At 40.2% G+C, this 13,033-nt stretch overlaps 1 protein-coding gene across 1 annotated transcript in view; it reads right to left on the bottom strand.

The window, feature by feature from the left end:
- The window catches only part of dcc (DCC netrin 1 receptor), a 406,171-nt gene that overhangs the window by 251,203 nt on the left and 141,935 nt on the right, over positions 1-13,033 (bottom strand). The window contains exons 4-5 of the mRNA XM_085359610.1: positions 9,675-9,825; positions 4,985-5,121 (exon numbers count right to left, since the gene is read on the bottom strand). Coding sequence (XP_085215736.1) covers positions 4,985-5,121; positions 9,675-9,825 — 288 coding nt within the window. The remainder of the gene's footprint in view (positions 1-4,984; positions 5,122-9,674; positions 9,826-13,033) is intronic.

Here is a 13,033-nt window from a genome sequence, read left to right as displayed (position 1 = left end):
TTATCTTTAGGGATGGGTACCGGTGTCCGGTGCCATGATGGCACCGGTTCTGACATAAACGGTAGTAACCAGACCGAAAAGCAGCGCACATTTCGGTGCTTTATTTCGGTGCTTTTTTTTCCTGAGCTGTGATACACTTTAGATTCTAGCCAATCGTTTTACGTTTCCGAGGATAGTAGGCGGGGCCAGGTACGTACGTTCTGTTAGAGCAGAGCTACAGATTAAAAATGTCCAAGGCGAAGCGGTCAAAAGTCTGGCTGTACTTCATAGCAAAATATGCAAACTCAGCAGCCTGCAACAAGTGCTTTAAGCTGATACTGTGATACTGTCAAAGGAGGTAACACCTCAAATCCGATGAAACACCTGGCGACGCATAGCGTTTTTTTTAAAAGCCCAGAAATGCGCCGTATTTGATAGCTTGCTGCGAGACCTCACACCGAGCACATCTACTGCGGGTGGGTTGCCTGTTATCGGACCCGGAGTTAGCAACATCCCCCAAAAACACGAAGAGGAGAGTCCTGGCCCCTAGCCCTGCCAGTGTAGCAGAAATGATGACGGATGATGGTGGCAGCAGCAGCCGTTCTTCTCTGCGTGAGTAGCTAATTTACGTTGAGTAGGCTAACCACGTTATTACATTAATGCATGTAAGGTGAACTAGCAAACATCATCATAGCTACATGCGGCTGTCCTCTTGTTTGATGGCAGATACTCCCTTCACCCTGGCTAAAAAGGCTAAAATGACCAAAGAAAAAGTGGAAAACAGTTAAACATGAGAGGTTTTTGGACAAAGTTTGTGTTTTTTCCATTGTTTAAGCACTGCTTCCAGCCAAGAGTGATACCATATATGCCCCATAGCTGCAGAAAAGGCTAACATTGTTATATTTTTACAAAAAACAGCTGAACATGAGAGGTTTTTGGACCAATTTTGTGTTCTCCATTCTTTAAGCACCGGTTTGAGCACCGTTTGAGCACCGGCACCGTTTCAAAAGTACCGATTTGGCACCGGTATCGGATAAAACCTAAATGATACCCATCCCTACTTATCTTGGCCTTACATCCATGAGTTGCCCCACCCACTTGCTTTACACTTGTGTGTTGTGTGGCAATTGCTCAGGAAAAAAAAACTTGGTGGGGGGGCTAAAACAGTTCAGAACATGATTTTTTGTCCAACTCCCATCATCCTCATCCAGTTGTGGCAGATAGCTGCCGCTCCCTGAGCCTGTGTGTTCCTGTTAAAAGGTTTTCTTTCCTACTGTCACAATGTGCTTGCTCACAGATAGTTGGCTGATTGCTGGGGGTTTCTTTCTTTTAAATTATACACCAATTTGAGGCAACTGTGATTTCGTACTATATAAATAGAATTCAATTTAATCGAATTAAATAGAACTAAAAGACAAATAAGCATTATTTTAAACTGCATTATACACAGCTGTTCTAGTAAAATCCAAAAATAAAATAAAGCTGGAGCTGAAATGAGCAGAAAGGTGCGCTTTTATTGTTTGTTAAATGCTTCTCTTTTTGGGGAATCAGGGGACGTCTCTTCTCAACCCCAAATTATCCCTTTTTAACTTTTGCCTTTAGAGATTTATGTAAAAAAAATGTTTGTTTTCAGGAATAGTGGATCAATATACATTAGTGACTGCACATTAGCTATTAGAGAATAAAAGAGCAGAGCCTTCCATTCACTGCCAGCTCATCCAGCTTATTGCTATTTCAGATCTATAAGAGGAAAGACACATGTGGACACTTTTTTTCACCCATTTCTCTGTAACTCTGAGCTGCATAAGCAGAAGAAAACAAAGATTCAAGAGCTTTTTTTAAAAGGTTCTCTCCTTTACATATGAAGGCTCCTCCTGAAATTCTCTGTCAACACAAACCAACACAGTCTCTGGGACCATTGTGTGTTACGGTACATTTCAGGAACAAATACACACTTTGGAAATGTACGACTCGTGTTTACATGTCAGAACATGGCACTTTATGATCAGATTTGAGGCGTGACACACTGAAGACGCAGACTCTTCTCCTGTTTATTGTAAACATCATGTGATGTTTGCCGGCGGTGGCCGTTGAGAGTGGAGTGTAAACAGAATATGAATGTGGTGCGAGCACAGAGAAAGACTCAGAGGGGACACCGAGACAAAGACATGAAAGGACAGAGACGAGCAGAGAGGCCCAGCTGGAAGGAGACTGAAAATACCCGAAGGTTAATTTGCAGATTTTCTCCTGAGTCCAACAAACAACAGCTGCTTCTGTTTGATTTCAGCTTTCTCTGCTGTAGAAAAATAAGACTAGCTTGTGTTTCATTAGAGGTGCTATCACGGATTCTAATTGTACGGAAAAATCTTGTGGTACTGACAGCATTAAAAGAAACACCTGTTCATCAGCTAGTCTGAAGAAGACCTAATGTCTTCATGTGGCAAGAAAACTTTTCTGTCTGTCACTTCCTAACTTTAGTTCTGTAAAAACAAAGCCCTGCCATTTAACTAAATGAGAATGCCAATTAAGTTGTGCAAAAAGAATATACGGTCATCTGGGATAAAGTTTCTGCAACTTGAATCCACTTAAAGAATATTTCACATTTATCCTTTCCTCAAACTACAGAAAGCAGAAAAGACTGATGTAGCTGTTACGTCTGAAAAGTGAAGACAATATAAATGGGCCTTAAACCTGCATTCTTGACCAGCAGGGGGCGACTTCTCTGGTTGCAAAGAATTGCTCATTGTATAGTAGTCTATAGGAAAAATAGCTCTGAGTTCCCTTACCTTGGTCCAGGTGAGCACTTTAAAACAGGACTGAAAGCTAATTTAAGTAAGCCGCACATGCAAATCCCCCCGAACACTTCCTCTGCCTGAGGCACTGACTTCTCGCTGACTCCTCACGAACACGAGTGGTGCAAAAACAAATTGCTGTAACAGTCATGTTTAACTGCTCGTGACACAAATGAGTTCACTGTTACTGGCACTGACAGCTTTTTTTTTTTTTTTTTTTGAATGTGTGTTTATGTGGGGAAAAAAGTATTTTCAGCCCAGTGGGCGTCATTTGACCACTGACCTAATTCTGGCTCTGGTCACCGCAGGACAAATTTCACCCTGCAGTCCAGCGCTGTTCCTGAGGTGATGCTGAGAGACTTCATGCACGATAAACTTCCCTACAGATTGTGCTGACTTTAAAGCACAGCAGCAGCCTGATGGGATTCAACTACAAATATAGATTGCTTTCAGTCTTGTACGAAGCCTGGGGAAGTTTAGCTTTCGCAAAGCTTGATGTGAATATATCCGTATAATTTTAGGGTAAGCCTACATCTGTGAAGCAAACAACAAAGTTTTGAAAGATGCTACAAAGACATTTTACTGTAATTAGAGGAAAATAACAATTTAGAATATTATTTATCCCAAATTATATAAAAGTTTTATCTTGGGAAATAGTTTTGTGATCCTAAGACCTTAACACAAACAATTAGTTTCTGGTTTTGTGAGAGAATTACACACAAATCAGGGCACAATTAATGATGAGAACATTTTGTTTTAGACTTCTAGAAGTTTGTTTTCTGATCTGGAATACAGGAAGGTTTCTGCTTGGTTTCAAAGTGACACTACCAGCCCTAAAGACCCAGCTTCTCTCCTGAAACAGATGGTCTCGAGCCTTGATTATAACATTAGGAGTGATTCTGGCAACTGAAAGACCTTTTATTTAAATATTTAGCAGAGGTGTAATTCTCAAAATCCACACTTCAGAGTGGATACCTCAATTCTTCTTTCCACAGTCTATAGTTTTTCTTTTGTTTTGTTAGTGGGGATTGATATTTATAATGAGGGGAAACCAATTTTTACCACAGGTGTGATTCCTCAGTTAGATCATGGATTAAAAATTAACTCAGTTTATTTGTAGCTCTCGCTTTACCTGAATGACCTGTGCACATTGTAGCTATCAGCAGACTTGTATGCTTTTAACATGACATTTACAGCTCCGCGTAGTTAACCAATAAAAGTACGTGGCTAATTTGTACATCATCACATAAGAACATTATTAAACGGCTTTTTCTGCTAAATGCTGCTTACTCTCCACACAGAGAGTGTTTTATCTGTATATTTCACCAGAAAGCTTTTCTAGCATACCGATAGTTAGGTCAGCTATTTCTCTGTCAGTGAAGAGTCATTATTCAGAACTCTTCTGTTACATATTCTCAGTTTCATCTGTTTTTACAACTAATTTAATCTTGTTGAACCTGAACTTTTTCAGGGGATATCTGAATACACGATGAATTTAAAAATAAATTAAATAAAAACTACAGAAGTCTCTAGACATTCAAATGGTGATTTTCATATCTACCAATATTTACCAATATTAGTTTATCATTTAGCCTTTTAAAGATTTTGTCTGTAAACTTTGGGGGGAACGGTTTGCCACAGCTGCTGAGTTACAGGATGTTCATAATTACCTCTACACAATCGCTTCACAGGAAAAACTGCTAGCACTGATATGAAATGAATAAGATTTCAGGAAAAAAGAAATTTTGAAAATAATTGCTTCAAACCAAACAATCAACAGAATCCTTGAGCACCTTCAGTTTGAATGTACGAGCTGCTGAGGAGCAGTAAGACAATAAATACAAATATATTTTATTTATGAAAACCTCCTGAAGCAAACAGTCAGCTCAGAAAAACAACAACACTGCATTTGATTCTGGAGGTTATCTGTCAATGTAGCAATGCCAACTGTTTTCGCCCTATTCTGTTTGCTTATTCATTTTTATTTATTTTTTTTAATTTCCACAGAGGTGGGACAACTCTTGTTATTTTTTTTTTCCTTTTTTACCTAAGGAGCATTGGTAAGTGACACAGTTTTGCTCTTTAATTTTACACAGAAACCTTTGTGTGTTCTTGTTTTTCTATCCAAGTTAGGACGTAAGTTGATACTTGACCAAGTAAGTACTGTCATGCGCCTGGTGGGAAAGGGTCATATAATAATTCTATTTCCTCACCTAGTACACTGAGCTCAGCGTATGCAGTGATGTTGTGGTTCTTGTTGGAGGCTGTACAGCTGTAACTGCCAGAGTCGTCGTCAGTGACGCTTCTGATGATCAAGTTGCTGCCCGCCAGTAGAGAGTACTTCTTGTTCCTAAAAGGGAGGAAAGAGTTTTTGCATTTCATTATTGCTTCTTTGTTACTTGCATAGAGGAACGATCAGCCTAGCTTTGTTACCTTAATAATAAGTTATTTCTATATATACTTGTTGCCCATGCAACTGATCTACGCAACTATCTGACCCATTGCTGCAGCTCAGTGCATTTAGGCATGCAGACATGGTCAAGACAATGTGATAAAGTACAAACAGAGCATTGGAAATGGGAAGGAAGGGGATTTAAGTGACTTTGAACTTGGCATGGTTCATTATGCCAGACAGCCTGGTCTGAATATTTCAAAAACCAATAATCTACTGGGATTTTCCAACACAACCATCTCTACAGTTTACAGATAATGGTCCATAAAAGCAAAAATACATATTGAGTAACAATTTTTTAAAAATGATTTGTCAAGGTTGGAGGTCAGAGAAGACTGGCCACACACTTTCTGCCATGAGTCAGTGTGTGGCTGGCAAACTGTGGACCCAATTGCAGAACACAGGACTGAACATAAAACAGTTTTATTGCTGGATTTTAATGAGGGAGATACAAAATTACCAAAACTCTGACACAAATCAAAAACTTACTAGTTTCCAATACTGATAATACAGATCACACGCAAGGAGAAGTATGACAACAACATGACTATGAACAAAAGAAGATGGAAGACTTAAATACACACATGAGGTAAGAACAGATTGGAAACACCTGGAGAACACAGGTGAACAGAATCTACAAACAGCAAAACAAAATACACATGGGACATGAGACAAAATTAGACAGGGAACATAAGCTTATAGACAGAGACCCAGACTCAAAACATGCAAACTCTATGTAGCAAAAGCATAAACACAGAGACATGACTGAGAGAGGACACAAGAGTCACCTGATAAAACTAACAGGACCAGACAACCACAGAGACAGCGAGAAAGAGAAACATGATGGGGACCACAAATGATGATAACCAAACATTACAAAACTAAGATATAAATCATTTATATCCTTTTCATCACATCCAAGTTCTTAAATAATCAGGCTCCATCCTATCTTTAAGATTTCATACTACACTGTACTTCCCTGTACACCTCTGACTTCTGCTACAACTCTGAATTATGCCATATTCAGAAGTTTGCAGATGACACGGCCATCATGGGGTGTATTTGGGATGATCAGGAAGAGGAGTACAGAAGTCTGGTGAGGAACTTTGTCGCATGGAGTCACACAAGCCACCTGCAACTCAACACCTCAAAGACTAAGGAACTGGTTGTGGACTTCGGGAGGTCCAGAGAAGGTCCACTGCCGGTTCAGATAGAGGGGGAGGAGGTGGAGGTGGTCAACAAGTACAAGTACCTCGGGCTGTGGGTGGACAATAAACTGGACTGGTCATGCAACACAGAGCACCTGTATAAAAAAGCCCAAAGCCGACTGTACTTCCTCAGGAGGCTGAGGTCTTTCAACATCTGCAGGAAGCTCCTGAGGATGTTTTACCAGTCGGATGTTGCTGGAGTACTTTTCTATGCTGTGGTGTGCTGGGGGAGCAGCACAGCAAAGAAGGACTCATCCAGGCTGGAGAAACTGATCAGGAGGGCTAGCTCTGTGGTCGGCATGAAGCTGGACACTCTGGTGACAGTGGCAGAGAAAAGGACATTAAAGAAACTGATGGACATTATGGACAATGCTGGGCATCCTCTGCACACGGCCATAAACAACCAGAAGAGTCTGTTCAGTGACAGGTTGCTTCTCCCCAAGACAAGAACTAACAGACTTAAAAACTCCTTTGTCCCACACGCCATCAGACTGTTTAACTCCTCTCTGGAGGGGAGAGGGAGGGGAAACAGGAGGACAAAGGAGGGGGGAACAACTAAGCTGTAGTGCCTCTTCACCTCACTGTACAATACCTTTTGTGCAATACTTTTGTAAATAGTCAACAGTGCAATAGACTCAATACTTGAAATGTGCAATTCACTTGTATTTTTATTTTTTATTCCTATTTATTCTATTTATCCCCTTTGTATATTTTATTTATATTTGTTTCTGTATTTATATGTGTGTGTGTGTGTGTGTGTGTGTGTGTGTGTGTGTGTGTGTGTGTGTGTGTGTGTGTATATATATATTTATATATATGTAACAATTCTGTAACTGTAACTTCGGTCGTTGCTGTGCTTTTTTTGGAAATCGAATTTCCCAGAGGAACCCACCCGAGGGATTAATAAAGTTCTATCTTATCTTATCTTATCTTATCTTACTACCTATAAAACCCCAACAGACTGGGCTTGTTTGTGGTTCCTATAGTATTTAAAAATACTATGGGAGGCAGATCCTTTAACTTTCATGTTTCTCTTCTGTGAAACAAGCTTCCTGTTTGGATTTGGGGAAAAGTCACCATCTCTACTTTTAAGATAAGGCTTAAAACTTTCCTTTTTGATAAAGCATATTGTTAGGGCTATATGACCCAGGTGACTCTGAATCCTCCCTTAGTTATGCGGTAATAGCTCTAAACTACTGGGGGCATCTTCACTCACCTTTTTCATTCACTATATGTTCTCCATACACCTCACCTGGAGCCACAACATCATCACCCTAATAAAGAAGGCCCAGCAGTACCTAACCTGCCCGAGAAGCTGTGTCATGGTTTTTGAGTATGTTTGGACTTTTCTTATCCTCTGGAATAAAGAGATGGTTATGTTCAGTTTTTAAGAGCCTCTGAGTTTTAGCTTTTGGTTATTGCTTGCTTTCATGCCTGTTCCCTTTTTCGTGTCCAGTCTGTGTTTTGTCTCTTCTTTCTGTCATGTGCTTCCATGTCTGATTATTCGCTGTCCTAATGTAGAGCTCATGTCTGTCTCAGTGTGCATGTCACTTCCTGTTTTATTTTGACAGTTCCTCATCCCATGTGTGTTTGTTCAGTTTTGCTTCCCCTCTTTCATTAGTTGGATTTGTTGCAGCTGTGTCTCCACCCGTTTCCTATCCTCTCATCTGTATTTACGTCCTCATTGTTCCTCTGTTCCACTTTTGTTTCGCCTCATGTCTGTGTTAGTCTGCAGTTTCTGTGATTGTGCATTTTAGTTTTCTGAAGCTCCAGCAATATAAGCTGTTCGAGTTCAGTTTCCATCTCCATCTGCAAACTGCCAGCCACACATGAATGCATGGCAAGCTGCTCCAGAAATTCTACCTCTCCTCAGTGGACAGTAAGCTCTCCTACTGCCTGGGTGTTTGGTACGCAGGTACGCTAAAGGAAGGCTGTTCAGAGGGTAATTAATACTGCCAAAAAAATCATTGACTGCCATCCCTGGATGCCGTTGTCAGATCCTCCTGTCTCAGAAAAATCAAGACCATCACAGGCGACCAATTGCACCCCCCCCCCCCACCTGAATGACCCAATGCCCTCTGGACCAGGTCCTACACGATCAGACTCACAAACAGCTTCATCCTCTTGGCCAGGACAGCAAACAAACAAACCCCACCAAGCCATGAGCCATGGTCTGAGCAACCCTCATCACTCAGACCACTCGCACACAGACTCTACTCAGACAAAACCCTTTGCACTACTTTCAAGCACTTTGCGACGTGTCCTCTAATGTGCCTTTTACATTATGTGCCTTCTTCCTGTTTTGTATATATTCCACTTGCTTGTATGTACTCTCCTTGTCTGTTATTTATTCTTGCTGTCCTAATATTTATATTTATTCCTGCACCGTTTGTGTGGAACACCCAAATTTTTGTTGTACAATGTCAATAAAAGCCTGTTCTATTGTCTATACACCACTCTGCATTTAATGATTAGTCATCATTAATCTCTGGCTCACTTCCAAAGCATGTCTTGGTCCTGTTTTCCTCCCCCCACCCAAACCAGTCGTGGTAGATGGCCTGAGTGTGGTTATTCTGGAGGTTTCTTCCTTTTAAAAGCTTTTCCTCCCCATTGTCACCAAAGTGCTTGCTCATATGGGTTCCTATAATTGTGCTGAGTAAGAGCTAGGCATGCCACTACAAACTAGACACAGACCAAAGGTAAACAAAAACAGAGACAAGGCCTGACTACACACACAGAGATGAGCCAAAGAGTGGGTGAAAATGAGAGGGGACAAACAGTGTTAAAGAAGAATTATGGAATATGAATATAAATAAAAACTTCTTATTAAGTCTTATTCTAAATCTTGTTCTTACTGTTATCTCTTCCAATTTATTTGGTGAAATTTCTAGGAGCCAAGTTGGGCAAGTAGGGTCAGTGAAGACTGCACCAAAGGTTGTTTACAAAAGGTTGTTTCAGGTTATTTATTTTTACATAAAGAGTCCAAAACTTTAGTTTTACTACAGCTGTCTATTGGTCATACTAAAAAAAGGTAATTCAGTGTATTAGTGAATCGCTAATATGTTGTAATAACTCTTTTCTGCAAAGGAATGTAAAAATATAATGCTATGAATACGCATAATCATTCAAACATTTACCACCAAGGCATAGCAATCACTGGGCCATACTGGGATCAGTGTGGGTAAAATCAGATGTGTGCTGTTGGTGGTTTAAACATGGATTAACACAGTAAAGCAGACAGACCAGCTCTGAATCAGTTCCTCTCCTGTCCTCCACTGGATGCTCGGAGTCGGGTAACCAGAGGCTGAACACTCAAGCACCGCATCTGATCCCAGCAGAGCTGTTACTCGGGTCGGGCTCTGAAGGAACTGGAGGTTCCTGCTGACGCCAGGTTCTGAAAGAGAAAAGAAAAGGAGAAAAGGAGAGGGTAAAGGTCAAACATAGTCTAATACATTCTAAGACACACACAATTTGGCCACGTGTCATTTTATAAGGATGCCGTGTGAAAACAACAGCAATCATCTGCTTGTTAACCAGTCAGCCAAAAGAGCATTTTTAGCATTCATTGTGTTCTATTTTTTCACAAAGGTAGTGAAGGAGGATTCTGCACAAAACGTGATAAATAATTTCCTTACAGTAATTTTGTGCATGGATGGATCATGGGTGGTTGTGTTGAACCAGAAAAGTGTGAATTATTGGCTTCCATAAGTGGGCAGGAAATAAAATAATCTATCCCCTCTCTTCTGCTTTTCTTTTCAGAGTCACAGGGTGGGGGGACTGGAGCCTATCACAGCTGTCTTAGCGTGAGAGAGACCCTTGACAGGTTGCCAGTGTGCCGTGCACCTATGGGCAATTTAAAGTTTCCAATTAACCTATCCCCACTAACTGCATGTCTTTGGATTGTGGGATGAAGCCAGAGTACCCGGAGAGAACCCACACAAACACGGGGAGAACATGCGAATTCCACACAGAAAGACCCCGGCCTGATGGTGGAATTGAACTCAAGACCTTCCTGCTGCAAGGCAACAGTGCTAACCAACATGCTGCCCTGGCAATGAAACAAATGCCCTCATTTTAATTGTATTAGCATGTAAACCATTGGAGCTTTTTAAACTATGATAGATGCATTATTTAGAAAGTTCTTCATGTTTATATGATTGCTGATTGATGTGACTGCTGTCCTTGGTCCTGCAAGATTAGCTGGTTCTGAGGACAGATGTGAACAGCTAATCAGTAATCATTTACATGCCAATGAGTAACCAGCTTATTGAGAAAAATGTGTCAGTAAAGGTAAGCTATAAGAAGCATAAGCTAAAGTCAAAGGTTCTGCTTTTGTTTCTTTCTTTGTTCTTGGGAGGAGTTCCTTGGATGACATCTCAGCTGAGGACCTGACACTAATTAGAAAGCAACTATTGGATTTCTCCAAGGTTGAATACACCTAGCATCGGTATGGAGAGGTACAAAAAACAAGCTTAAATAAAAAGCTCCTTTCGGTTGTATTCCTACCTGTAAACACAACACAAGAAAAGGGAAAATGGTTCTTGGTTGGAAATATAAAAGGTCTCAGGCTGGTGCAATAAAATGGTTTCTTAAAAGACACGTGAATCATCTGAATTTTTATGTTTTTTTTTTTTCTTGCTTTCCAGGGTGATAAGTCCCTGCAAGGGATTCCTTAAAACATACAAGGTCTCCTAAAATATTTTAGTTTATGCTATGAGACTAGGCTTAATTTAAAAAAAGAAAAGAAAAAAGCTTGTAAATAACTGTCAGGTAAGCATCTGTATGCAGAAAGTCTGTACAAGATCATTTAGTTCAGTGGAAAAAAATAAACAATTTAGATGAAAAAGATTGAATGCATTTTGAGAAATCATCTCTCGTTTATAACCTAATTCTGCTTCCACATTGACATTTCTTTATTTGAGGCCTAACCTTGATGAGCTCATGCAGTTTTCCACCAAGCTGATTTGAAACCCAGATGCATCTCCAAGAAAACAGTGTGAATGTGCTCCTTTGATGGACAAACCAGAAGAAGTCGCGTTGTGTTTCATCCACTGGCAAAGGCGTTTAGTGGTCTGATATCCAACACAAGCTTTCATCTAAGAAAACCTAAGGGCCTGAAGGAACACGCACGTACACACGTACACACGTACACACACACACGTGCACACACGACATCTATACTGGGTCAGGCTTGTGTTCATCCTCGGGCACCCCCTCAGGGTGAAAGCAAATCTGACTCAGAGTGACTTGACCCAGAACCAGACTATTTCCTTTAGTAGACAGGAAGTTACATCATTATCATAATCACCATCATCCGCCAGTGGCACTGACACACACCAATATGCACCTCTAACGTGAAATATTTTGTAATCATCTTTTACTCCTTATCTTTGAATAGGCATGAAGTTATTTCACATCTGCTGCTCGTCGTGAAATAAGAAACAGCCGAGCCGTTTCCCCCTGAAAGTGAATTAAGGTGATCAGAGCATGAATATTCTAAGATTCACAAGTTTTTCAAACTTGTGTGACCCTTTGCAGATTACAGCTCATTCTAGCTTGACTTTATAAACTATACCGTATCTACAGCTTAAATTAATTTAATAATTAAGACCCTTTCTTTGGTACATTTTGCTTGTAGGTCAGACCTCTTACTTCCAGAACTGCCTTAAAGTCTAAATAAGGTGCCCTGGAAACATTCGTCAGAGATGGTTGATGGTGCTCACCTGGCACCAAGTACCACCATATTTTTAAATTCACTAAAATCAGCCTTTCTTTTCTCATTGCCCTCAATACCCAACCAGCCTGTTAAAAAGGCTGCTTTTCCTTCCAAGTACCACCAAGAGCAGGGATGTCACTTTGACCTTAAGAGCGCCAAACCAGTGGAACTGCCCTTTATGTCAATGTATAGAAGTTAAATTACACATTTAATGTCAAAATAAAAAAAAAATACTTCTGTAGTAAATCTGTCCATCTGTCAGCATGACTCTTCAATTGTAAGAAATGTATAAAAAGACAGAAAACATGCCGTCAGCTCGTTGTGCAGACTCTCCTGTCCTGTTCTAAAACTGAAAATCTTTGTTTATTAGTGGAATATGTTAATATGAATCCCACATTTCTATTGTAGTTAGTGAAAAACAGGAACTTTGTGTAATTTAATTGTTCACTTGTTTTTTATTTACTTTAGTGTAGCATGAACAGCCATGAGGGAGGTCTTTATGAGTCGGAAAACTTATGAAAATACAGTTTTACATACAGAATTACATAATTTATACACTGTGTGCTTCTTTAGAATAATACAGGGTATTTACCTTACAATATAAAGCACCTTGAGGTGACTGACCTGTACTGAACCCAGATTCAGCCGATACAAAAACTGCCTCAATAACAGTTTAAGTTACACAACAAACTGCCCGTTTGTCTACCCGTTTACATATTTACATATTTAATTCAGCAAGTGTTCCCTGTACTAGGATCCCATCTGTGAGGTTCAAAAGTATACACATGGATAATGAATAAGATGTAAAGCTGTGCAACTTCATGATTTTGAAAAAAAAAGAAGAAAGAAACCACAAGAATCGGAAACGTAAAACAAGCATCATCAG

Source organism: Diplotaxodon limnothrissa, linkage group LG7 (genome assembly GCF_057381915.1).
Source record: "Diplotaxodon limnothrissa isolate DT_005_m linkage group LG7, D_limnothrissa_male_GT1.1, whole genome shotgun sequence".
NCBI classification, from domain to species: Eukaryota; Metazoa; Chordata; class Actinopteri; order Cichliformes; family Cichlidae; genus Diplotaxodon; species Diplotaxodon limnothrissa.
Note: the sequence above shows the minus strand (reverse complement) of the source record. Positions and strands in the feature narration are given on the sequence as shown.